The sequence below is a fragment of the Hordeum vulgare genome, chromosome 2H, assembly GCF_904849725.1.
Source record: "Hordeum vulgare subsp. vulgare chromosome 2H, MorexV3_pseudomolecules_assembly, whole genome shotgun sequence".
Lineage (NCBI taxonomy): Eukaryota > Viridiplantae > Streptophyta > Magnoliopsida > Poales > Poaceae > Hordeum > Hordeum vulgare.
Window position 1 is genome coordinate 370,309,065 of NC_058519.1, and position 10,995 is coordinate 370,320,059.

General features: G+C 42.6%; 1 protein-coding gene across 1 annotated transcript; it reads right to left on the bottom strand.

Moving 5' to 3' along the window:
- Window positions 1–320: 320 nt before the first annotated feature.
- LOC123430101 (tRNA dimethylallyltransferase 2) lies at window positions 321–3,044 on the bottom strand. The gene is made up of 10 exons (XM_045114013.1): window positions 2,694–3,044; window positions 2,498–2,577; window positions 2,331–2,399; window positions 2,111–2,192; window positions 1,915–2,009; window positions 1,738–1,812; window positions 1,233–1,589; window positions 1,064–1,139; window positions 810–973; window positions 321–639 (listed from the first exon to the last, which is right to left on the bottom strand). Exons 1-10 carry the CDS (start codon window positions 2,962–2,964, stop codon window positions 505–507), a joined length of 1,404 nt encoding a protein of 467 aa, XP_044969948.1. The 5' UTR covers window positions 2,965–3,044; the 3' UTR covers window positions 321–504.
- Window positions 3,045–10,995: the final 7,951 nt, after the last annotated feature.

A 10,995-nucleotide genomic window follows, 5' to 3' on the forward strand; every position in this document is an offset into this window, starting at 1 on the left:
CTTCGGCTTTTGGCTTTTGATTGGACATTCTCACATTAAGGTGTAAGTCAAAGGCCAAAACCAAAAACATAAAAATAAGTGCCTTTTTTGGCTTATAAGCCAAATTTAACCTGAGTTTGGCATTATAAAACTGTTTGGACCGTCGTCCTGGATCTTCCTTTCTAAAATATTATGATCTGCATTCTAATGTTTCATGGATTTACCTTTTATCTCTTTCATTTATTTAGTTTTCGAACCACTGTTGATTTCTTTTAAATTCACCTTGACGATATTCACCAGCTCTATGAACAATTAGATGGCATGTTCAGAATGCGCACAAATTAAGATGAACTGTTGTTTGCGGCAATATGAAGTCAGGCAGCATACAAACACGCCTTTAAGGATCAGAACTAGTGTTTGGATCCGTGCCCTTATCAATCCCCTTCCACAGTCTCCTCCATAAGACTCAAAACCAATCTAAATGGTGTTCCATCTACACCGAAACTAAAACTGATGCTCATACAGTTATACTTCTGCTTCAGACGATGTACTCTTCATCTTACTCTTCCGCTTCAAGCGCTGCGTTCTTTTCCGGTGGCCTCGCCCTTGCTTGTGTTGTTCCCACTCGTGTGCCCCTCGAAGGATCCGGTTGTCGCAGGCCTATAACACACGATTCAGAAAGGGCAGAAGTTTGTCAGATCCATGTTTTTATTAACGAATACATCGAGGGAAATGATAAAAGGCAAGCATCAGATACTTCAAGCAATCATCATAGGACAACCAAAGCATAACCACAACCACCTCTTAAGAACATAAAACAAAAACATCACCTCACAAACATATTGAGTCCATAACTCTCTTGAGGCCAACCTAGTCCCTCCACCATCATTTGAACAATCTTTACTTGCCAAACTTGTATCATTAGACAAGAATCTCCTGACAGTATCTACGCAAGGTTTTATAACCTTGACGTGCCACGAGTCACCAGTGGTACCTAGCAAAATATACATTACATGTGAAGGAAAAGAACACATCGAAGCAGGCCAATTCAACACTATGGGCTAATACATACAAATGGACTTACATTGGAATGCTTCTGTTGCATCGATGTGATGCAAATGCCACCCGAAGTCTTTATTCAGCCGGTGTAGCCTCCGTCTCTGCGATAAAGATTTGCAGTCTAGTACTAATTATTTTCTCAGACCTTCTAAAAAAATGTAAGAATAAAGATGCAGAGGAAGTGGAGTGTTTACTTGGCGTCGAACAAGTCTTCGTGTGTTTGCTTTTAGCTGGGAGACAGCTTCATCCAACAAGTTTTTCAGCTTATCATCATGGAGATCAAGCATACCAGCTTTCATCTCATTATTAGGTTCTTTCTTTGTAAAATATGATATGAAAAACTCATCAAATTCACGAACCCCAATGGCCTGCCGCAGACCTTGGGTATAAACGGCACCTGGATTATATATATTGCGCACTTCATCAAGCAGGCCAGCATTAATCATGCAATCGACTCTTTCATTGACATAATTATCCAGAACATGAAGCTCGGCATCTACCCACAGGAAACAACAGTCAAATCTGGAACTAGTAGGCCGGCCCCACTTGTCCTGACAACAAACAATCTTGTTTAGGTCATCCATATTGAAACAGGAAAGTCTAACCTCATGCGCAAAAAATGTGTTGTAGCAGTTAGTAGTTCATATTCATGGCATATATACTGAATGATTCATTAAAAAAATTACAAAAATTACTCACTTCTGCAGCTTCTCCTTGGAAAAGATCGCTTGGTAGTGCACCTGTGGTTGCATATAACTCAAGATAACGGTTTATCTGTTCAATAGGGGAATGGCATGAGGAAAGTGAGGGCATGCTACAGATGAAGAACGACTGGCTGAGTGACCAGGAGATGGTAGGAATGTGCAACACCCTTACTTTTCGATGGTTGTTTGGGTGGATCCTTTGTGCTGCAATAGGATCAATCTCCTTCAAGTGTTCATACCCACTTCTAACATCATCCGTGGCAAGGCCTGAGTAGCAGATTGAAGATATGATAGGCAAATAAATGAAACATGAATACAGAACAGGCACACGATGAATAAGGAGCAAGTGTTATGGTTTCAATATTCACCTATATCATCAAGTTGGTCACTCAAAGTGCAACCCTGCATATCTTCTGACATATCCTCAAAAAGGAATGGACTAACAAGAGCCTAAGGCCATCATAAGAGCCCACAAAAATGTAAATCAGACACACAATTAACTTAAGATAAGGATATCAACCAGAATTGAACTATGAACATGTGTGAATAACTCCTGATATGGAAATTGACACGTGCTGAACTATGGACCTGTATATAGAAGTTTGTGCCGCCAACAATAACAGGCAGGCCGCCATGATCCAATATATCTTCTATAATCTGCGGCCATTTAGAATGAACATGGTACGGTAACTCAGTTGGAAGTCTGGTACAAGACTGAAACGAGCTTGCATCAGTAACACCGGATGTACGCTTACAGGCAAGGCATGATCACGGAAATCGCGGCAAGTGAACTCCACGGAAGGATCGACGATGCTAAGGAGATGGTGAGGAACACCTGCAGACACGCCAAATATAGCGTCGCTCAGCTCAAACTGAACGGAACTGAATTTGCAATTTTTGAAGAGAAAAATATATATAAGGCGGGACTGTGGAGTGTTCGAGAGGAGAGACCGTTCTGCTCATGGAGGGAGACCTTGTTAGTGAGGACATCGAGACCGCGGTAGACCTGCATGGAGTCGGCGCTGACCACCTCGACGCCGGTAAAGTGGCCCGCCAGGTCAACGGCAAGCCGGGACTTGCCGGCGCCCGTCGCGCCCATGACCACCACCACTGCCTTCCTCCGCCCCCTTTCCGACGGCGGCGAGGAGGAGGCAGCCTCGCGGGCGTCAGACATTAGGTTTGGAGCCGGCGGCGGAGAGGCAGGTGCGGCGAGGTGGGGCATCTCGAGGGCAGATTTTAGAGGGGTCTTTTTCTCTACAGAGACGACGGGTGTTCGCCTGCTGGGGGTTATCGAGGGAAATGCTATCTGCCGAACGTTAGCTGGATGAGATCCCAGCGAATGCCCTAGAGCCGTTAGATCCAGATCACAGGGTGGCAGTTTTAGTAAAACATTACCCTGCAAAAAAAATAAACTGTCATGACAGTTTTTCAAAATGACACCCTCATCCACATAAAATGCCACCCCAACATTCCGGCGACTGTTCACCAACTATTGTCATCTTTTAGAAGATGGTGGGCTTGTCACACGTAAGTTTTCCCCTAGGTCACGAACCTAGGGTTCTCTAGTCCTCCGGTGGCTTCGACTGTCGTGAGTTCCCGTGAGATCCGATCAACCCCGTTGTTCGGCTTCGCTCTGCCCCCCCTCCCCCCCCCCCCTGCCTACTCGCCCCTTAACCCCTTGTCGTTCTTCGCCGAGTCACCCGGGGTTTAGTGTTAATGGCGGCGGAAGGACCAAGAAGTGGTCCGGGCACCCAAGGGGGGGAAGATGACACCAGCAGACTGTTGGAAAGACTGAATCTGGAGGATGATGAAGCAGATGACCTGGTTGGGAGGATGAGATTGATGTGGAAGAGATCAAACCAAAGTGGCTTGCCCTAGGACATGTTCTTACGATGAAAACTTACAGCCAAAGCGTCCTGATCGCGGAGATGAAGGCGACATGGAATCCTGCCCAGGCGGTGGTTTGGAGAAGGATCAAAGCAAACCTGTTCTCGATTCAATTCAGTTGTCTGGCTGATTGGAATAAGGCAATGCATCAAGGGCCTTGGGATTTCCATCGTATGGCGCTGCTCATGACAGAGTATGATGGATTCACAAACCCTGAAAAAGTTAAGCTAGATAGATTGGAGACTTGGTGCCAGATCCATAGGCTGCCTGATGGGGTTCTAAAAAGCAAAAGTGCATTGCAAAACCTGGCTAGCAGAGTTGGCTCAGTGGAGGAGGTTCAGGTTACACTTCCGAATGGGTTCATTGGTGAGTTTATCAGAGCAAGAGTGAAATTGGATGTAAACAAAAATTTAACTAAGGCGGTTGGAATTACGAAGGGGGTGTGATAGAGAAATACCTCGTGAAGTTTGAGAAACTCCCAACCTTCTGTCATGCTTGCGGTTTTATGGGGCATCGACATGAAGAGTGTGGTTCAGGGGAGCATGACCAATCAAAATTTGAATGAGGGAGCTTTCTGATGGCAGGGCGAAGAGGAAGAGGTGGTGGTAGAGGGGGTCGTGGCCCTACTGAAAGACGGAAAGATGGAGAAGAGCATCATGACGGTCGAGGGCGAGGGCCTGGCCGTGGTTTTGGAAGAGGCCGAGATAATAACATGCAGTTCGACCATGCCGATCTGAGAGATGGTGACAAAAACCTAACACCATGGAGATACAACTATAATCGCGTGCAAGGAACAGATGATGAAGTGATGGAGGGTGAGGAGATGGCTCTGGCGTCGGCTCAGAACGCAAGAGTGGATGTAGAAGCTGAGAATATCCTGGGAAAGAGGCTGGCTGATGATAGTAATTCTGTAGTTAAACATGGGTGGAAAATAAACCTCGATTCAGATCCTAAAACTGCTATGGTGACCTTTGGTGTGAGCAGTTCAGAGATGACACCGGAGGCGGCTACATTTGCACAAAAATAAACCTGTTTGAGGGAGACACGGAAGAGGCTGAGAGGGAGGTGGCGCTTTCAAACACTCCGCAGAAAAAATCAAACAGGAAGAAGTTTAAGGACAAGAATGGCTAGCAGTGGACAGTATTAAACATCTTGATATTACATCGGCGACGTCCCTCGAGGACGATCGCCGGGCGTAATGAAACTATTAGCGTGGAACTGCCGGGGACTTGGGAATGAACCGGCAGTTCGAGCTTTGCTGGACGTCCAGCGAAGCACACACCCCGACGTGATGTTTCTTTCCAAGACTCACATGGATAGTTACCCAGCTGAATGTTTGAGGAAACGTTTAAATATGGATCAGAAAATTGTGTGTACTAGCAATGGAAGGAGGGGAGGTCTGATTTTGATGTGGCGCAATGGGATTACGGTTCATAGCCTTGGTTTAGACCCAATGTTCATTGATGTTTAGATCACACACCATGAAAATACGTGGAGGTTTACTGGCATGTATGGAGAATTTTGATGGGAAAACAAACACTTGACATGGGGTAGGATGCGAGGACTACACCAGGCCAATAATAATCTTCCGTGGTTGATGATGGGAGATCTCAATGAGATCCTATTCCTGCATGAGAAGGAGGGGGGCAATCCGCGTCCTCCACAATGTATGGCAGCGTTCCAACAACCAATTGATGATTACAGATTACGTGATATGGGGTACATTGGCAATATCTTCACATGGAGAAGAGGGAGAATAAGAGAAAGACTAGATAGAGGTTTGATTAATGTTGAATGGGCTAACCTCTTCCCCAATGCTAGACTAGAGCATTGCAACTTCAACCACTCAGACCATAGACCTCTACTAATGAATACAAATTTTTATGTGAGCCGAGGGGCTGGAAATGGTGGACCAAAGAGGTTTGAAGCGAGATGGCTGCGAGAAGAGCAATTTCCGATGATTGTAACAGAGACATGGGAAAGTTTGAAGAATGACCCAGCCACACAGGGGGTGTCCGAGAAGCTCGCAAAAATGCACTTGGTCTTTCATGACTCGGACCAGCGTGTTCTGAAAAACCGAAGAAACGGTTAAGGAATGCTCAAAGTCAATTAGAGAAGGTTAATTCGGGGCCTATGAGAGATGAGAACGAGGCAAAGAGGAAGGATTTAGCTGAACTGGTGGAATATCTATTAGAACTAGAGGAAATTCAGAGTATGCAAAGATCAAGAGTGGACTGGCTGAAGTTTGGTGACAGAAATACGGCCTTCTTTCAAGCATTTGCAGCAGCGCAACGTAAAAACAATTTTATTAAAAAACTGAAAGATGACAATGGCGATATAATAGAAGATGTGGAGGAACTAAATTCTCATGTACAGAACTACTTTGAGGGGCTGTTCACTTCGGAGGTGCTTGACACGGACCCAGGTATGCTGCAAAAAGTATAGCCTAAGGTATCCCCTTAGATGAATAACATGCTATTAGCTCCGTTCTCTGGGGATGATGTTCATAAAGCTGTGCATAGTATTGGTGATTTGAAGGCACCAGGTCCGGATGAATTGCATGCGATCTTCTTCAAAAAGTATTGGCACATCATTGAGGAGGATATTACTTATGCAGTCCTACATGCTATCAATTCAAAACATATCCCACAAGACTGGAATGATACATCTATTGTCTTGATTCCAAAGGTGGATTCCCCAGAGGTGATTACCCAATACCGACCAATCAGTCTTTGCAACGTTCTGTACAAAATAATTTCTAAAATGCTTTATATTCGCCTTAAAAGCATTTTACCACATATAATCTCCCCAAACCAAAGTGCTTTTGTCCCTGGTAGACTGATTACAGATAATATACTTTTGGCTTATGAATGTATTCAGAAAATAAAAAAACATGAGGAATACTCAGGCTGGATTATGTGCTATGAAACTGGATATGCATAAAGCATATGATAGAGTTGAGTGGATTTTCCTCAGAAACATGATGAAAAGAATAGGGTTTGATGACCAGTGGATAGATCTTATAATGGCATGTGTGAGTTCAGTAAGATACAAGGTCCGCTTTAATGCACAAGAGACAGACATGTTTACTCCCTCGAGGGGGATTCGGCAAGGTGACCCTCTATCACCTTACCTCTTTTTTATTTGCACTGAAGATCTATCTAGCATTTTGCAGCATGAAGAAGAAGTTGGTGGCATCGATGGGATAAGAGTGTGCAAGAGTGCACCGTCAGTATCACACCTGTTATTTGTTGACGACTCTCTAATTCTCATGAGAGCAGATATGTTAAATGCAACTTCCTTGCGGCAAGTGTTGGATACTTATTGTGTGAATTCAGGACATATGGTAAGTGCTGGTAAATCAAGCATCTTCTTTAGCTCGAATACTATGTTGCAAACTAGAGATGAAATATGTCAGGAGCTGAATATTACAAGTCAGGCTGTCTCAGATAAGTACTTGGGATTACCAGCAATGGTAGGCGCTCATAGGAGTGACTGCTTTGAAAATTTTTGTGAGAAGATTAAAAAACTGTTAAAAGGATGGATGGAGAAACAACTCTCTACAGGTGGGAAGGAAATATTACTGAAAGCTGTAGCTCAATCCATTCATGTGTTTGCTATGTCAGTTTTCTGTTTGCCCAAGGGAGTATGTAAAGATATTATGGATGTTATTTCCCAGTATTGGTGGGGAGATGATGTGGAAAATAAAAAAGTGCATTGGTTCTCTTGGTGGAAGTTATGTATACCAAACAGTGATGGTGGCCTAGGTTATCGGGACCTGCATTCTTTCAATTTGGCTTTGCTTGCAAAACAGTGTTGGAGGTTAATCATAAATCCGGAGTCTCTCTGTGCTCATATTTTAAAGGCAAAATATTATCCGAATACAGAATTATTATACACAGGGCCAAAAAATGGACCCTCTTTTACATGGCAGAGCTTGATAGCAGGATTGAATACCTTCAAGAGGGGGTATATTTGGTGAATTGGATCGGGAGAGAATGTGAATATATGGATTGATTCATGGATCCCATCTAGCCTGGACAGGAGAGGGATAACCCCGCGTGAGCACACATTATTGTCAAAGGTAGCAGATTTAATTGATCCAGTAACATGCCAGTGGGATGAACAATTGATACGAGATATTTTCTATCATGTGGATGTTCCTAGAATTTTGCAAATACCTCTAAATTTCCAAGACTTTGATGATTTCATTGCATGGCACTTGACAAAGCACGGGAGATTCACGATGAAGAGTGCTTATCACGAGCAGTGGTCACATAAATATAGAGGTAACTATCACCCAAACTTATCGTCTACTAGTAACATGCAAGCAGCGATCTGGAAGGAGGTTTGGGAGCTCCAAGTGCCACGGAAAGTTCAGATTTTTTACTAGCGGGCATTGAGAGGAATCATACCGGTAAAATCCATCCTCGCTAATAGACATATACCTGTTGATGGTGTATGCCCAGTGTGTCACCAACAAGCTGAAGACCTGCGCCACATGTTGTTCCAATGTGACTTAGCAAAGAGCTTATGGGATGGTCTTGGCCTATCAGATTGTATTGATTTTGCTATACAGGTGGATAGATCGGGATCAGCAATACTAGAATTCCTTTTACTAGAATCGTACCAACCATTGCAAATGATGCAAAGCTTGAAGCGAAAGGAGGTGATCGCGACTGGGTGTTGGTATCTCAGGTGGTTGTGCCGGCGACACACCCATCATGATCCGGTTCGGCCTATCTTCAGGTGGCATACTTCTATCCTGGCAGTTGTGTTGAATTGTAGGAATTCTAATCTGCATAAAAGGGCAGTGGTGGAGCATAGGTGGAGAAGGCCGGAGCCTAGATTTACAAAATTGAATGTCGATGCCTCCTTCCATGCGGATGATGGGGCAGGCTCTGTGGCGGGTATACTTCGAGATGGGAGAGGAAACTTCATAGCAGGGTTTTGCAAATTCATCCCATGGGCAACATATATTGTCACTATAGAAGCAATGGCAATGCGAGAGGGATTATCTTTGGCAAACTCTTTGGGTTTTAACAGAATTGAAGCGGAATCAGATTCTTTGAGCGTCATCAAGTGCTGCCAAGGACAAGATCAATGGTGGGATGCAGCTGCAACGGTCTTCACAGAGTGCATAGATTTGTCTAGATCGATAGGAAAGGTCATTTTTTCTCATTGTTTTCGTGAATTAAATTCAGTTGCTCATGAGCTAGCAAAATTCAGTTTTTGTAATAAAAGGGATGCCAATTGGGCTAATGAACCTTGTGAGTTCTTAGTCAGCCAATTGGTGAATGATGTATCCATTGTTTTTAATGAATAAAGCTAGCCATGATGGCCTTTCCCTAAAAAAAACTATTGTCGGACTAGTACTTACTAGAAGGATGGGCCGCGCTTTGTTGCGCTGTTGATGTTTTTGAATTTTCATAATTTTTGTGTTCAATTTATCATAAAATTAAGGTGTATTCGTTTTTAAAATTTGACCAGATTTTTGTAGAAATATATCAGTATCCATAATATTAAATCATATTGTTAGATTCATTATGCGCTAATTTTTCATATTTTATTATTAAGTATTGTGGATGTCAATATTTTTGCTTTTGAGCTTGGTCAAAACTTCGAAAATTTGAGTTTTCAATAAACTAATACACATTAGAATATACCCCCCTCAGTCCCAAAATAAATATCTCAACTTTGTGCTAGCTCTAGTATAAATTTATACTAAGTTTAAGACATTTATTTTGGGATGGAGGGAGTAGAACGGACTAAATATTATGTTTGGTTAATGGGAAAGATGATGAAGTGTCTTTTCTTGTTTATTCATATAATCAGGTGTTCTCGTGGGCTTTCACGATGTGATTTTGTAATCAGCTAGCAACTCATACTTACATGAAAAAAAAATCTGCATCATTGACTGCATGTACTATATTGGTGCTACAATATCACATATTGATCCTATTCTTTTTCTAGGTGATAAGAAGGTGACTAGGATTGATAAGTTTTATAGGCCGGTTGCTTTCAATTGATTTGAAAAATTATTGACCCAGTCAAAATCATGAACAAAATCAAATACTTAGTTTCTCAATGAAATAAAAGAGCATAGTGAATTAAAATAATTGAGTGAGAAATTTTTGACCCGGTCAAAATCGGTAACCCAATTAATGACCTCAATTGAATGAGAGGCCTTCAATTATAGGAAGTTTAGTGATATAGTATATATCTAATAGTTGATAAATACAATAATTCTAAATATGTGTATATAAGAGCATCTCCAACAGATGCGCGGTAGCACGACGTGCAAAAACAATTGCAACGTTGAAATAACGTTTTTGCGTGTCGGAGCGACGAAGAGGTTTTCGAGATGCAAAAAATACATGGTGCCCAATCCGATGTCCCCGCCTGCAAGAGCCAGCACGCACAATCTGGCGCCCTAGATTTACAGCCAGGAGTTAGCGCGTCCAAGACTTGCAACGCCGAAGCGAAGGTTTTTTGTGCGCGCTTTATTTAACGGCGTCTGTTCGAGCACTATTTTTTTGTCTCCAACACACAAAAATATTGGTTTTTAGCGTGCAAAGCCTTTTTTGGCGCGTGTTGGAGATGTTGTGAGAGAGTAAGATAGTCATGTATATCAATAAAATACTAACTCTGATACAAAGTTGTATTAAGTTTGAGACACTTATTTTGAGACGGATGAAGCACCACATATTTATATCTAACTATTGTATTTGTCGATTATTAACTTGAATATATATGACATTAAGATAGAGACATCATATAGCCAACAATAGGTTGTATTATTAATCATGTTCTAAGCGGTGGTTGTTTTTAGAAACAAAATCTCCGCCGGAGCTACCAAATGGGCACGCCTTCTCAATCCACAGGTAAGGACTAAATTGAGTTAATTGCATGAAGGTATCACAAATGAGACAGTACGTGCAGATTGGTACAAACTTCCATAATTTTGGCATTTTAGTACCAAGACTTGGGTGCACGGCTGTAGAACAGTCTAAACTACGCATAAACATGTGGTGACGGTGAAATTCACCGATCGAGCATGTCTGTCACGGGTCCATGTGGCATATTTTTTTTCCGAAAAACCTCATTTTGGCATGTCAGTATCAAGACTTGGTCGCGCGACTATAGAACGGTCTAAACTACACATAAACGCGTGCTCACGATGAAACTGACCGGTGGGGCCTGATAACCCACAAGTATAGGGGATCGCAACAGTTTTCGAGGGTAGAGTATTCAACCCAAATTTATTGATTCGACTCAAGGGGAAGCCAAAGAATATTCTCAAGTATTAGCAGTTGAGTTGTCAATTCAACCACACCTGAAAGATTTAGTATCTGCAGCAAAGTAT

Coding starts and splice junctions, on each gene's coding strand:
- LOC123430101 (XM_045114013.1), bottom strand. CDS start 2,964: ATGCCCCACCTCGCCGCACCTGCCTCTCCGCCGCCGGCTCCAAACCTA. Junction 2,578..2,693: donor CTCCCTCCATGAGCAGAACG/GTCTCTCCTCTC, acceptor GCGTGTCTGCAG/GTGTTCCTCACCATCTCCTT. Junction 1,813..1,914: donor ACCCAAACAACCATCGAAAA/GTAAGGGTGTTG, acceptor CCTATTGAACAG/ATAAACCGTTATCTTGAGTT.